The sequence below is a fragment of the Ictalurus furcatus genome, chromosome 5 (assembly GCF_023375685.1).
Source record: "Ictalurus furcatus strain D&B chromosome 5, Billie_1.0, whole genome shotgun sequence".
NCBI lineage: Eukaryota > Metazoa > Chordata > Actinopteri > Siluriformes > Ictaluridae > Ictalurus > Ictalurus furcatus.
In genome coordinates, this window is record NC_071259.1 from 16,681,599 (window position 1) to 16,700,784 (window position 19,186).

The 19,186-nt window shown below is 37.5% G+C and overlaps 1 protein-coding gene across 3 annotated transcripts in view; it reads right to left on the reverse strand.

The window, feature by feature from the left end:
* Positions 1-5,493: 5,493 nt before the first annotated feature.
* The window catches only part of dpysl2a (dihydropyrimidinase like 2a), a 31,127-nt gene continuing 17,434 nt past the window's right edge, over positions 5,494-19,186 (reverse strand). The window contains exons 4-14 of one of the 3 annotated variants that reach the window (XM_053624908.1): positions 18,176-18,340; positions 15,432-15,493; positions 14,228-14,308; positions 14,060-14,128; positions 13,441-13,561; positions 12,921-13,077; positions 11,257-11,398; positions 9,594-9,764; positions 8,252-8,431; positions 6,587-6,752; positions 5,494-6,127 (exon numbers count right to left, since the gene is read on the reverse strand). In XM_053624908.1, coding sequence (XP_053480883.1) covers positions 6,036-6,127; positions 6,587-6,752; positions 8,252-8,431; positions 9,594-9,764; positions 11,257-11,398; positions 12,921-13,077; positions 13,441-13,561; positions 14,060-14,128; positions 14,228-14,308; positions 15,432-15,493; positions 18,176-18,340 — 1,406 coding nt within the window. In that variant the 3' untranslated portion in view covers positions 5,494-6,035. Of the gene's footprint in view, positions 6,128-6,586; positions 6,753-7,173; positions 8,023-8,251; positions 8,432-9,593; positions 9,765-11,256; positions 11,399-12,920; positions 13,078-13,440; positions 13,562-14,059; positions 14,129-14,227; positions 14,309-15,431; positions 15,494-18,175; positions 18,341-19,186 lie in introns of those variants that run through there. The other 2 variants (XR_008385961.1, XM_053624909.1) reach the window with 2 other exon arrangements.

Below are 19,186 nucleotides of genomic sequence, written 5' to 3' on the forward strand. Positions count from 1 at the left end.
CGATTTATGGCACCTACACACTTTTTGTGTTATTACTATTTTAAAACATGTTGTGTTAAATTATCTAATAAATGTGTTAAAAAAAATTTCACAAGAGTGACCAACACAACGTGTCTTAAATTATTGTCCAATCACATTGAGGACTGTGCTGCTGACATCAACATACAAATCTAAACTCGCCTCAAAACGAATGTCCGTTGCTTTGACCGTCTGATTGTGACCACAGGGTCAGAGTCCTGAGGTGAGGAAACCAAATGATCACAGGTAAGTTAGCGTTCATCATTATTATCATCTTAATCATAATCATATCATCATTATTTAGCGTTAAGCGCTATGGCTTCAATAGTGAATATCATGTACTGCTTCCTCAGTGTTGGCGTTACACTACTAGTGTCATGTGTTTATGTTGTCTGTGAAATATAGACTGAGGTTAAATCTAGAATTCTCTGGGTATGAAAAGGTTAACATGACAAAAAAGAGGATGGGGTTTAGGTTGTAATGCTTTCCACTATCTCTGTAATGTTGGTTGACAATTAGGTTGTGCAAAAAAATTGACAGTGAGGTGTTAAAGGCGGGAAAATAAATATTCGCAAGTTAGCTAGTTAGCACCATTTTGTTCATTATGAGAGTGGAAGTCACATTTCCAGAATTACACAATTTGGGATTCTGTAACACAATTTCTCAGTTAAAGCCCAAAGGCATTTGTCCATATTTTGCAGCTAACAACTAACCAATACTCTTTTTGCAGTTTTACAGCTTTTCAAATGGAAGGGAGTGGGACTCTTGTCTTCCCAGTTGGTAGGGATATTTGTTGGGTGCAAATGTTTTGGCACATACACCCCTTTAGAAATATAAATCTGCTTCTGTCATTTTAGTAAAAGCAAGGAGAGACTGAGACTTTTCCTCCTTTTCCTGAAGTTCTATCATTGTTTTGTCAAGCATGTATCGCTGCACCCCGGAGACCTCCATGTGGGTGGTACTTATGCCGCAAGTAGGCAGAATTTCAGAAATGGGCAGGGAGGTACTTACATCCAAGTGGGAGGTACTTACTCTGAAAGTAGGCGGGATTGAAGAAATGGGCAGGGAGGTACTTACCTCCAAGTCAGAGATAGTTATTCTGCAGATAGGCAGGATTTCAGAAATTGGCAGGGTGGTACTTACCTCCAAGCAGGAGGTACTTATGCCACAAGTATGCGGGATTTCAGAAATGGGTGGGGAGGTACTTACCTCCAGGTGGATGTATTTACGATGCAAGCAGGTGGGATTTAACAAATGGGCGGAATTTAGGCGAAAATCCAGAAGTGATGGCAAGTATGCAGAAATCCTCAATCGTGCCGAGTGCAAAGGTGTGCGGTGATAAATGATAACAAAAACATTGATTAAAAACTAAATATCAACACTTTTTCTTGTAGTTTTAATTTAATTTCTTACAGCTTTATAGTTATTGTATGCATGTCCAATGCCATTCTATTTGAAGATTGAAGTTTATATAATAACTGTGTAATATTAATTATTAATTTAAAAATTCAACAGTATCAAGATGGAAACAAACTTAAAACGAGATATAACTGCACTCAGTGAGGTGAATGTGTAAAAACATTATAACCAACAATTTTATTTTGCTCAATGATTTTGTTTTTAGGTGAACCATTCCTTCACAACAAAATCTACTACAAAATATGTAAGTTACTCAGAAATAAACACAAAATTTGACATATATTTACAGTCCATAGTGATAAAAGGTTCCATGCATTTCCTCTGCATATACAATGACGTTACTCATTAACACAGTTGGATTGCATGCACGACAAACTGCACTATCCTGGGTAAAATGCTTCAGTGTAAATGCCCTGGAGCTCGCCTTGTCTGCCTTTACAATGCGACAGTTATTTACAGGGCACATATTAATCACTGAATGATTACAGGAACATGAGTGGAAGTGTTCTTTGCTTCAGTATACTGCACAGTGTTCAAATCTCAACCCTATCAAGCATCTTTGCAATTCGGTGTCTGTCTAATTTTCACCACAATGCATTAACATTTACATAAATCAGATGCCATTATGACTTATTGAAGTGCTCCTGTAGTTGCTATAAAACAAATCATTTTGCTAGTACACATAGGCCATGTTCCAGTTATAGCATAAAGCTTAAAACAGTTGGTCCTATTAATTGTCTATATTTACTTCTTGCTTGAGTGCTTATGTGTTAAGTGCTTATGCTCATATGTGTATAAAGTGGTATGTGTACAACCAGTGACTCAGCAGTTTGAACAGTCAGGTGAAGTTGATTCCACCACCTTGATGCCAGGACAGAAGAGTTTTGATACATGTCTTTCTAAGCTTCTGTTTTGAGGGAAGGCATGGCATCAAGTCTAACTATGCTTGTGGCCTGAAGAGAACATGGTGCAGAGTGGAGATTGATGTGTGTTTTCAGGTAGGTGGGGGATGCTATATGGATTCTAGTGGAGGGAACAGAGCAATAGGATGATGTGGGAGATGGTGAGGAGATTGAAAACAAGACATGTAGCTGCATTCTGGATCAGTTGCAGAGGCCTGATAGCTAGTTAGATTAGTGCAGTCTCAGTCCAATCATTTCTACATGGTAGAACATTCCTGCATAACACATCCACCACCTTGTAGAATCAATTCCCAGGAAATTCATGCTGTTGTGAAAGCAAGAGAATGTGTAAACTGGTAACTCAGCATATACCAAGCTGTACTTGTGTATTTATTTGAATGGGAGGGAGTTTGCAGGTGTTCACTTGTTCAGGTTAAGTGCCTATCAGAAACAACAATTATGATGTCTCAATTGGCCAATTATGTCTTAATAGAACATTTATTGGCTATTGTTCATAAGGTTATATCCAACACAATTTAATGCATTGACTATTTGTTAGCAAGAGCACATTCTGCTCAAGCCTTGTTCTATCTTAGAAAGCAAGACTAGCCAGTTATTTAACCTGAGATACAAAAAATGTCTTTTCCAGGTACAAAATTAACAGTAAAAGCAATTTAGTTAACACAACAACTTATGGTCTGAAACTAAAGCACATGCTCTGCTGGAAAGGAGCAAGGGTGGAAATGGCCACTGTGATCCTCAAGGCTGAATACTGGGTGTATTACTATATACCAATTATATAACATTGTACATTGCAACCTGCGTTACTATTTATAATGCAGTCAAAATTACATGAAACCTGCTACACATTAGCTTTAAGTAGTGAATTCAGGTAACTGCTTTACACAGTTTTAATCTTTATGCTTTACCTCTAACGGAGATATGTGCCATGCAAAGCATCTTTCTTTCATTTCCAACTGTGAACAGGGCTGCTGCTTATTTTTTATTTAATGCCATCAATAAGTGATCACATTTCCACAGTTCGACAGACGGTGGCCTAAGTCATATATATTAAATTAAATACAAATATATGAAAATATAAATATATTAAATTAAATAACAAATCAGAGTTTCAGAGTGCAGACTTCACCTTTAATTTGAGGGTATTTACATCCAGAAAGGTCAACGGTGTAGGAACTGTAGTGCTTTTTATGTTACCCTCCTATTTCAGAGACCAAAAGTAATTGGACAACTTAACAATTATAAATTATAGCATCATTTTTTATTCGGGAAAAGTTTTCCATGCTTAGCGCTTTTGAAATCGCCTCTTCTCACTGTTAACTTTGCATTTTTGTCTGTAGCCATGACTAAATATAATTCTGTAGATAAATTTTTAGATGTCTTCAGAGATTTTAGCTAACTGTGTTACACATACTACCACCATAAGGTGAAAGGGAAAATTGTAATGCATTGGCTGGCGAACCACCTATCATACACTCTAAGCCATGGGCCAGTTAACATTTGTCTCGAGCTACATTTGGCCTGGACTTTGGACACACCAGGTGTAAACAGTTGTTTACAATTGTTTTTGTTTTTTATTTTGTTTATTAGAATTCAGTCTTGAAATGTTCACAGCTTCTTTCTGTAATACCCCACTGGTTCTTCTCAGAGCAGTATGATGCCAGCAAGAGTCAAAGCATGATACTGCATGTTTATTTCTTTGTAATGTGTGAATCATATAGATACTCGTGCAAATAGTATTTTTGTGCAAATTGTATTATATATTGTATTTCATATAATTTGTTACATTTCCTATAAAATTGTATGGTATATTCCAAATGGATTTGTGTGAAATTGATGTGTATTTGCATTGACTGTTAAAAGAGAGTTTAAATTGCATAAAAGATCAGATTTGTAAAACTAAGTAAATATTTCCTTACCTATATTAAAAAAAAATTATAGTCAAGACAGGATTATTAGACAGAATACAGACAAAATTTTGACTTTTTGTTTAATTTTTAATACTTAAAATCATTTCATTAAACACATATGGAATGCAAAGCTTTCTAATTGAGGAAGAAAACTTTTGCAGATCCCAGTAGCCTATAAAACATACACTGTCAACAGTTGCTTTTTTACCTTCAACAATGCATGACAAAGGGCAACAAGTCAGAAAAATTAAAATAAGAAAGACACTAAAATATTCTTTCTCCTCTGCAATCCACACTTCAAAACTAGTGGAAATTTAGATGCTTCAACAGCAAATCATAGAAGTATTGTATTTGTATGGTACTGGTACCCAACTTGCTCATCTTCCACCACAGTTCTACATTCCCATCACTATAAGAGGACTGTAAACATCAGCAAGTGAGACAATGCTGTACAAAGGTGTTTTAAGGATATTAAGTATTGATCTAGGTCTATTTAGAATTCTATGACCTTTTAATGCTACTGCAGATGAAGGACTCTGCTCAATGTCACATTTGTGGATTAGTTGGCCTTTAACCAGTAACATTTCATACAGTGGATGGAATGAAGCAGAGAGACAAACTCTGTACAATTTTTTTTTTCCATGAGAAATCCTTAGGTCTTTATAACAATACTCACAGACAGTCAATAACCATCTAATAAACAAGCAGGCAAGTGAATGTGACATTAAAGAAAACAGCAGAATTAAAAGTAAAAACATTTTTACCGGGTAAACTGAACCAACACCATATCTCCACAGGATCAATTCTACACATGCCAGATGATATGCAATCACTATGGTCACTAAGAAACCACAAAATGACCATACAGTGAATATTAGAAGGATAAAGAGCTTACAGGAGAGAGGGAGCTTGCTGACTACTGGTGGATAGGTTTTACAGGCTCGGGCATAGTTGGACAAGCAGTCTGGCACATTTCACCAATTAAATAGCACCATAACATGCCTGTCGAAACCAATAAACCATTATTTGAAGGGTTAAAAGGCTGTTGCCAGGATACCTTACTCATGGGCAAATAGAGAGGGGGGCTGGGGGAATTTAAAGGGGGGGGGGGTGATACAAAGGGATACAGATTCTTTTCTTTCATTCAGCCAAGCATTGTTCTTTTTTGAAACCCCCACTATTCAGAGGACATAAATAGTCTAATCCTAAATCTGATGTAATGAACATGACGACCAAAAAGTATAAATGACATTACTGTTTTTAAAATAATGCCAAGAAAGTGCATAAAAACAAAGTGAATTATGCTGGCAGCACAAAAATCCTACCAATCAGAAAGGAAAGACACCAGAACAACACACCTAATTACCCACGTTCCTTAAAAATGAGAAAATATCCCAAAGACTAGAAAAATGTGTTAACAATTGTGTTGAATAAACAAAAATGACTGAAGGGTAATTCTGAACAGGAAGAATTTTTCTGTCATTTACATGGTTTACGTGTAACAATAAAATAATACAAGTTTAGTTTAGATTCACATTACACTTCCTACAAGGGAAAAAAAAACCGAATAGTAGTTTAAAGATAATGCTGGAAAATACACAATAATGCCTTGACCGTGTTTCTTTTTGAGTAAAATACTGAAGAATTTGAGGATGTTGTCATATTGAATTGTACTTTAGGGGTCTCATTGGTAGAAGTGATGACCAGAGCAAGGGCCCTTGGTTCCCTGCCACCCCTTTCTTTCAGGACTGGGCAAGTGGGTTCTTTATCCCAGGCTTGTGATGTTTGCCCTGCCACCAGGGGGAGCTACGATGCGCTGAGTGGTGCGGCGAGGAACATTGTCATCAATTTGAGCTCCTGTGAGATTTAAGAATACGATTAAGATTAAGATTTCCTGTGGGAGAATAAGCAAGACAGGTTAGCAGTTAGAAGAAGGGAGCATTCGTCAACTTGAACTTTTTCTTAACTAAGGGCAGCTGGGTAAATAATTTGTTGACAACATGACGAACTGAAAATTGAGATGTTTCTAGAACAGAGGTAAGAATATTATTGCATGATCTAAACATTTATTTTCATAATTAACAAAAAGGAGTGTGGGAGATTTTTGTTTTGTAGTTGTAGTACAGTATAGTACATGTATTATTTTTACTACTTAACTGGATCACACTCAGTTGAATGGTGAAACTCTAAATTTAGGTCCATGACTTACTGTTAGAAGGTCTTTAAAACAACCTGCATAACTGAAAACCTTAACTGACTTTCAGTAGCAGAATAATATATGCCCAGGACAAAAATCGCACAGAGCTTGTTACTGACCAGACAGACTGAATCCAGACTGATGCAGATTGCGAATGGGTTGTGGGGTGGGTTTGTTTGGAGAAGTCTTGTTAGAGGTCACAGGGGTCATTATTTTAGGTGTCACAGTGACCTCACACACTGGACCATCGTAAAGGCCACGTGGAACGCCACGCAGCTCAGCAAGCTAAGGACAGAAAATACAATGTGAAACCAGTCTACATGATAGGAGAAATAGTACTGCTGTAAAACAGTGGATAGCTTATTTTATTGACCTTCATAAGAATCTCTGTACTAGGATAGCACAATATGGTTAGGCATCATGTTTCAAAACAGGGCTGCATTATTTCTACCAATAAATAATAGATAGTTTTTTTTAAATCCATGTTTTGATTAATCAAAACACCTAAACATTTAGGTTAAAGCCTTTATAGAATAGTATTAAATAGAATAAAACATTGAAGCATTATAGAATAGCATGCAGTTTAATATGTAATGAAGTGAAATTTGTGTTCTCATTAGCCATTAGCAATGGATATAGCTTCAATCCTGATCTCCAAGTATGTGTAAATAAAAGGTATAGATTACAGTTACAATTATTTGCTACAATTATTGGCACCCCTGATAAACATTTAGCATGTTGTGTAGCCTCCCTTTGCCTGAACAACAGCTTTGAGTTATTCCTGTAGTGCCTGATGAGATTGGAGCATTCAGACCAAACAATCTGACTGCTCCTCAATACAGAATCTATCCAGATCCTCAAGGGCACTGCTATCTTGCAAGTCTAGCAAGAGTTCCAAAATTCATGGAGCTGTCTGTATGTGACACTGAATTTAGTTTCAGATTTATGAAAACCCAGCAGGTAGTATTGCTGCCTCAGCTCGAGGGTTCCTGGTTTAATCCTGAGTTTGGGTTACTGTCTGTATGGAGATTTGCATGTTCTCCCCATGTCTGTATGGATTTCTTCCAGGTTCTCTGGCTTCTTCCCATCTCCCAAAAACATGAAATATGTGTGTGTGATGCCCTGAGATGGTCTGGCATCCCATCCAGGGTGTACAGTGGGCTCATAAACCCAGTTTGATGTTGACTGGTGAGGAGAGAGAACTCCAGGGAGAATGGGAGAAACAGCCAAAATTCAGGTGTGCAAAACTTGTAGAGACTTACCCAAGAAGACTCAAAACTGTAATTGCAGCCAATGATGCTTCTACAAAGTACTAAATAAAGGGCCTGAATACTTACTAAATGGGAGATTTTAGTTTTGGATTTTTAATAAATTTGCAAAAAATTTTGCTTTGTCATTTTTATTGTGTGCAGAAGGATGGGCAAAAATGTAAAAGCAATTAACTTTAAATTTAAGAGGTCTGAATACTTTCCAAACTCGCTGCATTCTTGCTTCTACCCTGTGTTCCCGGTAAAGACTCTGGATCCACCGGACCATGACCAGGATAAAGAGGTTACTGAAGATTAATGAATGACGAATGAATATCTGAATTATAACTATGAAAATTAAAAATTATAGTGATTAGAGAATTGAGTCAGGTACCAAAAGCTTTTTAAAAATATGTTTTAGTTTGTTACTCATTTTGTAAAAAAATAAATAATAAAAAAAGTAAAAATGGCTTAAGAAGTGGTATATTGAAGAGACATATAGTATGTTGCAGTACAAAGCCTGGAATGGACACTTACCCTACTGCGAGCCTTTATCCTCTTGTAAACATAGTCAGGGAAGGTTTTGCGGGTTATGTAACGTCCTGATCCCTCAGTAGTGTGGAGGTTTCCATCCTCCAGAACAATCTTACCTTGACTGATCACCACTAAGGGAGCACCACGCACCTCCACACCCTCAAAGATATTATATTCAACTGCCTGTAGAGAGGGAGATAGAAAGTTTATGCTGCTAATTATTTTGCAGTCACATGCAGCATTTGTAGTGAGTCTGCAAAGGTGCCACCTCTTCACCTTGATGTTTTGTGTCAGTGTGTTCAACCTGTTGTTTTGTGTATTGTGTGAACTGTGTTGTTACATGTACGGTCCTGTTTATTGTATTTATTGTACTGTTTTCACTTTCATCCTGTGTTTCATACATTAGTGTGTATATTATTTTGTGTGTAGCAACACATTCCTGGAAGCAGCATTTTTCACCCCACTGTATGTGCATGTAGATAAGGCGACAAAAAAAAAAAAAAAAGATTACTTAAGAAACAATGGCTAATGTGGAAGATTTTGTTTCCCAACCCACATCCATCAGGAAGATGCCGGTTAATTCAAAATTACTGTTGATTTATAATTTGAATCAACATCAACAATTACTGTGATATATAAATTCTATAAAATCTGTAAATTCTATTGCATTGTACAAGGTACTAAAGGCAGTGCCTGTGAAGGATCTCACCAGTTCAGAGAAAATAAAATCACAACAGCTGCTACTGACAGGCTTAATAAGCAGAGACACTGTTACAGGGACATTGAATTAAATCAAACACAATGGAGGACAGAGACAGGCCTGACCTCATTATATTTTTGACAGTTGCTTATACACAATTCAAGAAACAGTGGCTCTACTCACACAAGCCCTGATACATTTCTCAAAAGAATACACACATAAATAAATATATGAATAATCTATTTAAATAATTAATTTAACTGAAATGGAGTGATGTAAAAAATAAACTAACAGGCAGAATAACAGACAAAAACATAAATGTACCATCTTTCTATTGAGAAAAACATACAGAAATAGTATGACAAAGTGTGTTAGTAAGCTGCTGGGTCACCACAAGCCAAAAGAACAGCTGCAATTTGTTGTTTTAGTGGTTTTGATGAGGGTGGTGACCACTCTCTCACGTCACTCTAAAATGTCGCATAGGTGCTAAACTGGGTTGATATCTGGTGACTGCATCAACATACTTATCAAACCATTCAGTAAGCCCTCATGCCATGTAGATGGGGAAATGGCATCCTGGAAGAGACCGCTCTTTGATCTTACTGGTGTATCACAGAGTATGTATATGCATATGTGTGCTCTCACCAGGTTGTGGCTCTTGGCAGAGATAATCTTAGTGACATCAGGGTCCCATAGCACCAAGTCAGCATCAGAGCCCACAGCGATGCGGCCCTTACGTGGGTACAGGTTAAAAATCTTGGCCGCGTTGGTGCTGGTCACAGCCACAAACTGATTCTCATCCATCTTACCAGTCACCTATGGAGAGCAGTGTTAGTTTTATAAAGGGTAAAAGGACTAGGATCGATCACTTCTCTGTATGATAATTAAGCCACCGTTATGCTTTGCCATGTACAATATAAATTTGAAAGACAGCGCTAACTTTCCAGTACTGAAACATAATTTCCAGGTTGCAGTTTGTTAAAAATGATATATATATATATAAAATTTGAATTTCTACATTGGAATTTTAATGACACTCATTCATATCACACAGTCAACAATTCCTAAGCTGTAGAAAAATTCTACAGAAAAATTACAGACAATAATATTTGTTATGAATGAATTCAACAAATAGCAGACCTAGGAGGTATTACACTTTTATTGCCTCAACCAGCTATCCCAAAAAATCCATAATATATCTGGATCCATCTTGGTCCAGGATGGCTCACACTCTGTTTTCACCAGCAGGCCTAGCTTAGGCTGCAAGGCTGAAAAGAAAATGTGGTACACAAGATAGAAAATAAAAATCCGTATTGAATGAATGAATGATCTTTGTCACTGCATACAATGAAATTTGAAGCTCTACTCCTATCAATGTTGATATAACCATACTAAAAATACGATTAAGTAAAAAAATGTTTTAATTGTTGTGGTGAAAGAAAGTGAAAGACAATGTGCTACTCTGACTTGATAAATGTTGCCTAATATTGAGGACAAACCTCAAACCTGAAATCCACCATCTTGTTTGAAATACTAGTAACTAGTCTTACTAAATTGCACAACCTACTGCTGGGAATAGGAAATGCATTCATATAATTCAGCCTGACAAAGCAGGTGTAAAATGTATCCAGCAAAGATAAAAAATAAATGACCAGAGTGGGGGATATCAAAAGCAGAGGCAGGGAAATCCTCCCTCCCTTGCACCCAGTTTCTGAGGACTAGAACACAGTAGCATTACAATCTTTGCTAACTAATGATGACAATATCCATCCATCCATCTTCCACCACTTACTCCTTTTCAGGATCAGGGTCATGGGGAACCTGGAGCCTATCCCAGGGAGCATCAGGCACAAGGCGGGGTACACCCTGGACAGGGTGCCAGTCCATCGCAGGGCACAATCACATACACACTCACACACCCATTCACACACCCATACACTACAGACACTTTAGACATGCCAATCAGCCTACCATGCATGTCTCTGGACTGGGGGAGGAAACCCCTGCAGCTCGGGGAGAACATGCAAACTCCGCACACACATGGCCCCGGCGGGACTTGAACGCCGGACCCTGGAGGTGTGAGGCGAACGTGCTAACCACTAAGCCATGACGAGCATATAATGGAATCAAGATGGAAACATAACACTTATGTAATGTTAAACTTAACAGATACCATTTGATAGTGCATGAATGAGATTTCAGCATACAAGTGAACTATCCAAAGAGGTTATACTGGCAGTATTAAACTGCATAAAATTCAGAATAGGCACAATTCACCAATTGTTGAAATACACCTATGAATGCTCACCACACACTTGTCCCAGATGATGGACATCCTCTCCTCAGTGCCATTGGTGCCCTCTGGGATGAGGGTGAAGTTGTCTTTGCCTACAGCTCGCTGAGAGGTGTTAAAGGTACAGTGAGCACTGCCAGTTACCTGCAGATCACCACTATACATCACACAGACAAGCATCCGACACAGAAGAGTCACTTTAATTTTAATTTTTATTTCATTTAATCACATTTATTGCAAAGTTCAAATGGAATTTGAAAATGTTCTAATATATGTTCGTTAGCATTAACCAAATTATCAGCATTAGCCAACTGTGCAAGGAAACACAGAAATAAATGTAGGGGTTTTTCCCCCCCCCCCTTTAAGCTCAGGAAACATATTGCAGGTTGTCATTTACAATGGTGGCAAGTTGCAAAAAAAAGAATATATAATGTTTTTGTTTCTGAACAGTGGGCCATTTAATGGCTCCCTATAGTGTATAAAATATCTCTACATTTATACCTTTATGCATACAGAGCCCTCCACTAATATTGATACCCTTGGTAAATATGAGCAAAGAAGGCTATGAAAAATTCTCTTTATTGTTTAACCTTTAATCTTTTTGTTTAATCTTTTGTTTAGCATGTAGGCCTGATTGGTGGAGTGCTGCAGAGATGGCTGTTCTTCTGGAAGGTTCTCCTCTCTCCACAGACACACGCTGGAGCTCTGTCAGAGTGACCATCGGGTTTTTGGTCTCCTCCCTGAGTAAGGCCCTTCTCCCGCGATCACTCAGTTTGGCCGGGTGGCCAGCTCTAGGAAGAGTCCTGCTGGTTCCAAACTTCTTCCATTTATGGATGATGGAGGCCACTGTGCTCATTGGGACCTTCAATGCTGCAGAAATGTTTCTGTACCCTTCCCCAGACCTGTGCCTCGATACGATCCTGTCCCGGAGGTTTACAGACAATTCCTTGGATTTCATGGCTTGGTTTGTGCTCTGACATGCATTGTTAACTGTGGGACCTTATACAGACAGGTGTGTGCCTTTCCAAATCATGTCCAATCAACTGAATTTACCACAGGTGGACTCCAATCAAGTTGTAGAAACATCTCAAGGATGATCAGTGGAAACAGGATGCACCTGAGCTCAATTTTGAGTGTCATGGCAAAGGCTGTGAATACTTCTGTACAGGTCTTTTTTTATATATATATATATATATATTTTTAATAAATTTGCAAAGATTTCAAACACACTTCTTTCACATTGTCATTATGCGGTATTGTTTATAGAATTTTGAGGAAAGTCCATCCATCTTCTATACCACGGTGCCAATCCATCGCAGGGCACAATCACATACACATGTCTTTGGACTGGGGGAGGAAACCGGAGTACCCGGAGGAAACCCCCGCAGCACGGGGAGAACATGCAAACTTCGCACACACAGGGCCACCATGGGAATCGAACCCCCAACCCTGGAGGTGTGAGGTGAACATGCTAACCACTAAGCCACCGTGTGCCCATTTTGAGGAAAGTAATGAATTTAATCTATTTTGGAATAAGGCTGTAACATAACAAAATGTGGAAAAAGTGAAGCGCTGTGAATACTTTCTGGATACATTGTATTTACCAATGGTGCCAATATTAGTGGAGGGCACTGTATATGAGTGAGCTCAGAGAAACAGGGCATGTGTGGATGAAATACCAGGAAAGCAGAGAGTTGAGATAGTCAGGGGTGGTGGGGTCCGGGCTCAAAGGAGGAGATGTCACGTAGGCAGCAGCCTTGGCCCAGTTCTTGCTCCAGTAGTGAGTGCCATCAGTGCCCAGACTAGCAGCGATGGGCTCTCCGTACACTACAGTACCTGATGTATAAAGAAGAGAAAGGAAGCTTTAGCATTGACTCAATATTAGGTAAAAAAAAAAAAAAAAAAAAAACAAACAACCAAAAAAAACACATATCTGAACATGCAACCTTACTCTTCATGGCTAGATTTTCAAGGTTTAAAAGGAGATTACATTAAACAGTGAATTTTATGACATGTTCACTTCATAGAAAAATGTGACATGTAGCACACACTGTGAGAAAGGCACTATTTAGTTAAAATACTGTCATGAATCTGCACACACAGTGTCACAGAATAAAATTGTTTCAACAAGCTATAGATCAAAATAACCAAGTGTAATTCACAAGAATGATATCAATCATGTGGTTTCCATTTTTTCACCTTTTTTCCTGGCCTGAGCGATGACATCAGCAGCACTCTTGCTCATCACCTTGGTGATGTACAGGGGGCAGTTGGTTTGATTGGCCACTGTTACTGCACGATTGACTGCCTCAGCTTCCACCTATAAAACAGCACATACTTTCTGCCTGACCTTTATGCTGAAGTATAATGCAACCCTTAAACTTCTAAACTAAATGATAACAGTGCTTTGCTTGGGCCAAGAATCTAATCTAAAATAACAACAAAGTGTCTCAGTACATTCATCAATCAATCTGAAGACAAAAACTGGCTGAAAGGAGAAGAGGGATATTATCTAAAGCATTAATAATTGAAAGAGAAGTTTAGGAATATATTTTAAAACAAAAGAAGCTTGAAACAATTCGTTAACATTTGTTTTCCATGCATTTTTATTTATCAATTATTTTATTTTTTTCTCCTGATTTTATATTTTAATAACCTATATATACACTGATGTAATGTACAATATAAGGTAAAACACATTTTGTTTATTATATTCTAACAATTTAAAGAAAAAAGAGATCCCTCCCATATCCAATTTGATGCAACATGCACTTGCTATACAAAATTAAATAAAACAAATTATTATAAATACCATTACCTCTTCTGGGCGACTGAGAACATGACCCTCTGGGCCAGTGATGCCTAACTCCAGGATTCTTTTCTGCTCCTGAAATTATTTACACCAAGACTATTAGTGCAAAATCCAGCAGACAAAATCAAGATGGCTAATGCATGCAACTAAAGAAGAAGAGGAAAGTTATGTTACCTCAGCAATGATATCCCCGTTCTCAGCATGCACCTGGGCAATGGCTCCCAGGTCTCGGATCACACTGAACACCTCATACATCTGCACAGAAAACAAAAAAATATAATTTAATTTTTTTTTTTTATACTGACGTACTTGATTTCATTACGGATACCAAAATAATAATTTTTTACACCTTTGTTCTAACTGTGAGAATACACAAAGCACAAGTTATTGTAACCACTGCTGATTATATAGCCTATAGTGCTGATAAATCATATAACTAGCTGTCTGCATGTATATGCCTAAAGTTCCAACAGTTGAAAAAGGCTGTGATTCTTTAACAATAAATTTGGTTACAGCTCCGTGACATTACTCCCTCCACTCAACTGACATACTTGCCTTTTCAGCTAGGTGTGGTTTCCCCATGGGTGGCCAGATTAGCTTGAGAAAAATTTCCCTAGCACTGTCAGAAGTCCCATCTAGAACACTAAATCTAAATGTCATAGTCAAAAGATCAATAACTCATTTATGAAACTTGCAAAGAATAAATTAATATGTGTATATATATATATATATATATATATATATATATATATATATATATATATATATATATATATATATATACATACACATATACACACACGGTTTATTACAGTGACCAAATGCTAGCCAACTAGATGGCTAATAAATGCTAGTTTAGGGGCTGGCTGCTGAATCCAAATGTGCACACAGAACACAGAAAGCTTCATGATGTCTTTTTTTTGGTAAATAACAAAAGTTTTCTTCTGTTTATTATTATGTGGAGCATCTGTCATACAAGTCCCTGTGAACAAGTTACTGTAGATATTACCAAAACGATAACACATTAGAATGAGCGCATTAACATAAACTTTCCATTTAAATTACAGCCAGAACTACTTTCAGAGGCATGCTCTTAAAATCAATGCCATCAGATTTGTTAATTTAACAGAGCTGTGGTATATAAAGCATTTTATCACATGCTATACATTTCCCCAGGGACTATACACATTCAACTCTTTCTGCTGCATTAAGAGTCTGTTAAAGTACTTTCAATATGTCAGATCCAATTACAACAATTTCATGAGGAGCCCACAATTTACTGAAACAATAAGCTCCCTTGATAATATTATTTAGTATTAAGGGTTTCTATATATGGACTCATAACAATTGTGTTTTTTTCAAAGCATTATAATCATACCTGGGAATCATTAAGCTGGAAAACATCCTTATAGGCCAAATAGACCAGGAAAGAGTTGACACCTACACAAAGAAAACACAAAATGCATGAACATCAAATTTTAACAAAATTACAAAGATAAACTAAATATGCTCCTTCTGAAAATATACAAATGTACAAGATATTGTTAAAAACAATAGTAATACAAAAGTAATGATAGTTACATCAGTTAAATGGGTGATACTATTTAAGGAGATTATTTGACTGTGAATTTGACGTAGATAATTATAATGCACTGCCTTATAATCATATTGTATTATAATATTGTGCTCTGTTAGTTAACCTATATTAACTTTATGCAGTGTGATTTGATAAGTTTACAGTGAACATCCCCAAGATAAGAGCAAAGTCAAAAAACCAGAACAGCAAAGATAAACAATGGCTTTGTAAGTCAGAGTAAATACAACTGAGCATTACATTAAAAAAGGTGGTGTGTGAGTGTGTGTGTGAGTGATTGGCAACAGCTGATTGTCATTAGTACTCTGGAGACTGAGAGCAGGCTTGTGTGCAGAATTGGGAGTTGTAGTCCATTTCCGCCATGTTTGTAGGCAGCACTGCATTCTGGGAATTGGAGTTCCGAAACAGATTGGACATGACAATTACATTAATTATGCCATTCCATTTTTTTTTAGCACTTAAATGTTGTTAGGAGTGTATCACGATGCAAAACATGTCAGTTCCTGTTGCCAGTAGGTGGCGCTATGATTATAACTGAATATTGAGATGTAATTGTATTCAGGCCAAGACTGTTATCAAACATGTGAAGTTTGGAGCAGATCGGACATTGTATGTATGAGTTATAACAACTTCCTCTTGCATGGCGAAACATAGAAATGTGTCAGACCGCCACAGCCCCCCTGTGCCATGAAAACTCAAAAGCTTTGCAATTTAGCATTGCCAAGGCCTTTCGATGAGACTGACCGAATATGATGTTGATCAGGTGAAATCTCTAGGAGGAGTTTGTTAAAGTATAAGGCCTGGAAATGGCAAAATCTGAGCAAAAAATTTAAAGAAAAATCAAAATGGCTGACTTCCTGTTGGGTTTAAAATATGGCTCACAGCTTTAGCAGAGCTGCAGGATACAGTTTTTTAAATCAACCATTATTAAATCCGATGAGGAGTCAAATCTGACTCTGCGACCTAAACAGCTCACTAGCTACATCCTAACACCTATATCCTTCCTTGACTGATAAGCGTACAAAGAAGCACAGAAAAATGTCCGAGATACTTTCTACGCAAACTAACAACTTGGCAGCAGACATGGTTCATCCGAATCAATGATTCATAAGCCGAGACCACACAACTCAGAGGCACACGTATAGTATTCAGAGAAGAGAGAGGATGCTATGTCAACAGCCATATCCAAGAGGTTCTTCCAAGGTGATAAAGACCTAAAAGCTGAACCTGCATGTTCAAATCTAGCCTCAGCAAAGTCTGACAATGGGTATAGGACAGTCCCTGCTAGCTTGTAAGAACCTTTGACAGGCTCTAAACCAGTGTTGGGGAGTAGTTAACTAGCTTAACTAAATCTTTCAGTAGTGTGACAGTAGCGCTTCTACTTTAAAAATGGTGTAGCTTTTCCAGTAATGAGCTACTGTTTCAAAAGAGCAGTGATGTAGTGCGACCAATCGTTAATTTTTTTGTCCAATTATAATAGTCCTCTTCATTGTATATCTGCAGTGAAGGCTTGCTTCACAGGAATTAAGAGCATTATTGTAGCTCCCATGAATAGGAAGAGACCATCTGATGGACACACAAAGCGACCAACTACAGTTTGCTACTGTACATGATGTATGAGATGGGTAAATGATAATACCATAATAAATTGACACTGGAGTTTATTCTCTGATACACAGAATATTAGTGGCACTTTGTTGTTAATAGGCAACACAACACAATGTTTACATTTACTTACAAATAAAATAAAATTAAATTAAATTAAATAATTCAATAAGTTTATCAGTGCATGCCGAGGGATTTATTTTATGTTCTGAATACAAGAGCCTGAGCAGCAAGAGAAAACGTTCCTATCTTAACTTATTTACTTTTTATTATTATTATTTCCATGATTAATTAATTAATCAGTGGTAAAAAAAAAAATAAAAAAAAAAAAGTTTTAAATTTTTTTAATAAAATTAATTTAAGGGAACTGATTTCCAAGGTGGCACCCTGGGTGGTGAACGTCTTCCCACCTAGCCCCACGGGCAATATTTAGAGGCATGTCGCTCCAGGAAATCTTTGTATGACTGTGCATTATCTTCATGTTCTATATAAATAACACTGCTCCACCCAATGAGAACTTAATGAGAAGGTTCCAGGGAAAGATGTTTTGTATGACAACTGCATCATACATCATTATGTGACTTTGTTGATTGGTCTTGGCATGTGAGTACACAGACACAAAAAGGTAGTCAGTTGATCTTGACTGACGCTGTTGGTTGTCCAGGGTACATGTGTAACTAACATATTTTCAGCCATTTTATGACCTCAGTAAAATTACTGTTTGGGAAAACTGCAAAAGAAAAAAAAAACTGCAAAAAAAAAAAAAAAAAAACTGGGCTGACTCGATTGACCACTGAGATGTTTGGGGTTTTTCCAGGCAGAACTGGCAACCCTAATATAGTGGCAATAGAATATCAGTAATATGTAAAGTGGGTTAGCAGGTAATTGAATGTGAAATGTATATTGGTGTATGTAAATAGTACCATGGTCCTTCACCAGGGTCTCCATCTCCTCTTGCATGCCCTTGTGCCACTCCGTGAGGTCTACATGCAGTGAGTAATCACAGCATGACTTGCTGTCCGCCCATTCCCTCCACTGGTTAAATGCAGCTAGAAGGCTAACGCCTGGCTCTGGCACCACATGGTCAACTGCAAAACACACACACACACACACTTATTCATTTAGCAGACGCTTTTATCCAAAGCGACTTACAAATGAGGAAATACAAGCAAAGCGATATATCAAGCAGAGAACAATACAAGTTGTGCTACCATCTTTTAATTGAGTTCTAGAAAAGCCAAGCGTTGCAGAGTAGAGGTGTAAGTGCCAGAGTAGATGTTGTTTTTATGATAATGTGGGTTGGCATTTTAGGGGTTAGTTAGGTGTTCATGGAAGAGGTGGGTCATTAGCTGTTTTTTGAAGATAGTGAACACGCACACACACACACAGATGAACAGCAGTTTAAATGGTGCTCTTATATTATTTCAGTTAACAATTTATTGACATCGAGGGTCATTTGAAACAAAAGTGTGAGAGAAGAAACAGCAATACTGCACAATATTAAGTACAGGTGAAACAGTACAAAGATATATATATATATATATATTAGATAGATAGATCGATCGATAGATAGATCGATAGATAGGAATGAGATGCGGTATCGGCCGATAAAGGCAATTTTTCACGCTATCGGCCGATGTTTAAAAACATCCGATGATCAGGGCCGATTTTATCCTGTCAATCAAAAGAGGGCGGGAAAACACATCGATTTCATGCTGTGTGTAAAGATGATGTCTCGTGTGGAATGACGACAAAACTCCAGTTTGTAACCTCCGTAATCTCTGCACTGCTAAAATTTTACACCGGAAGTAAGCAGCAGTGAAGCGGGAGTTTGGTTTTATTTTGGCCGTGCTGCTCACACTGAATTAAAGCGCCAGTACACCGTTGAAAGATTTAAATGAAGATGAGTTGACAAAAAGTATATTTTGCACTGA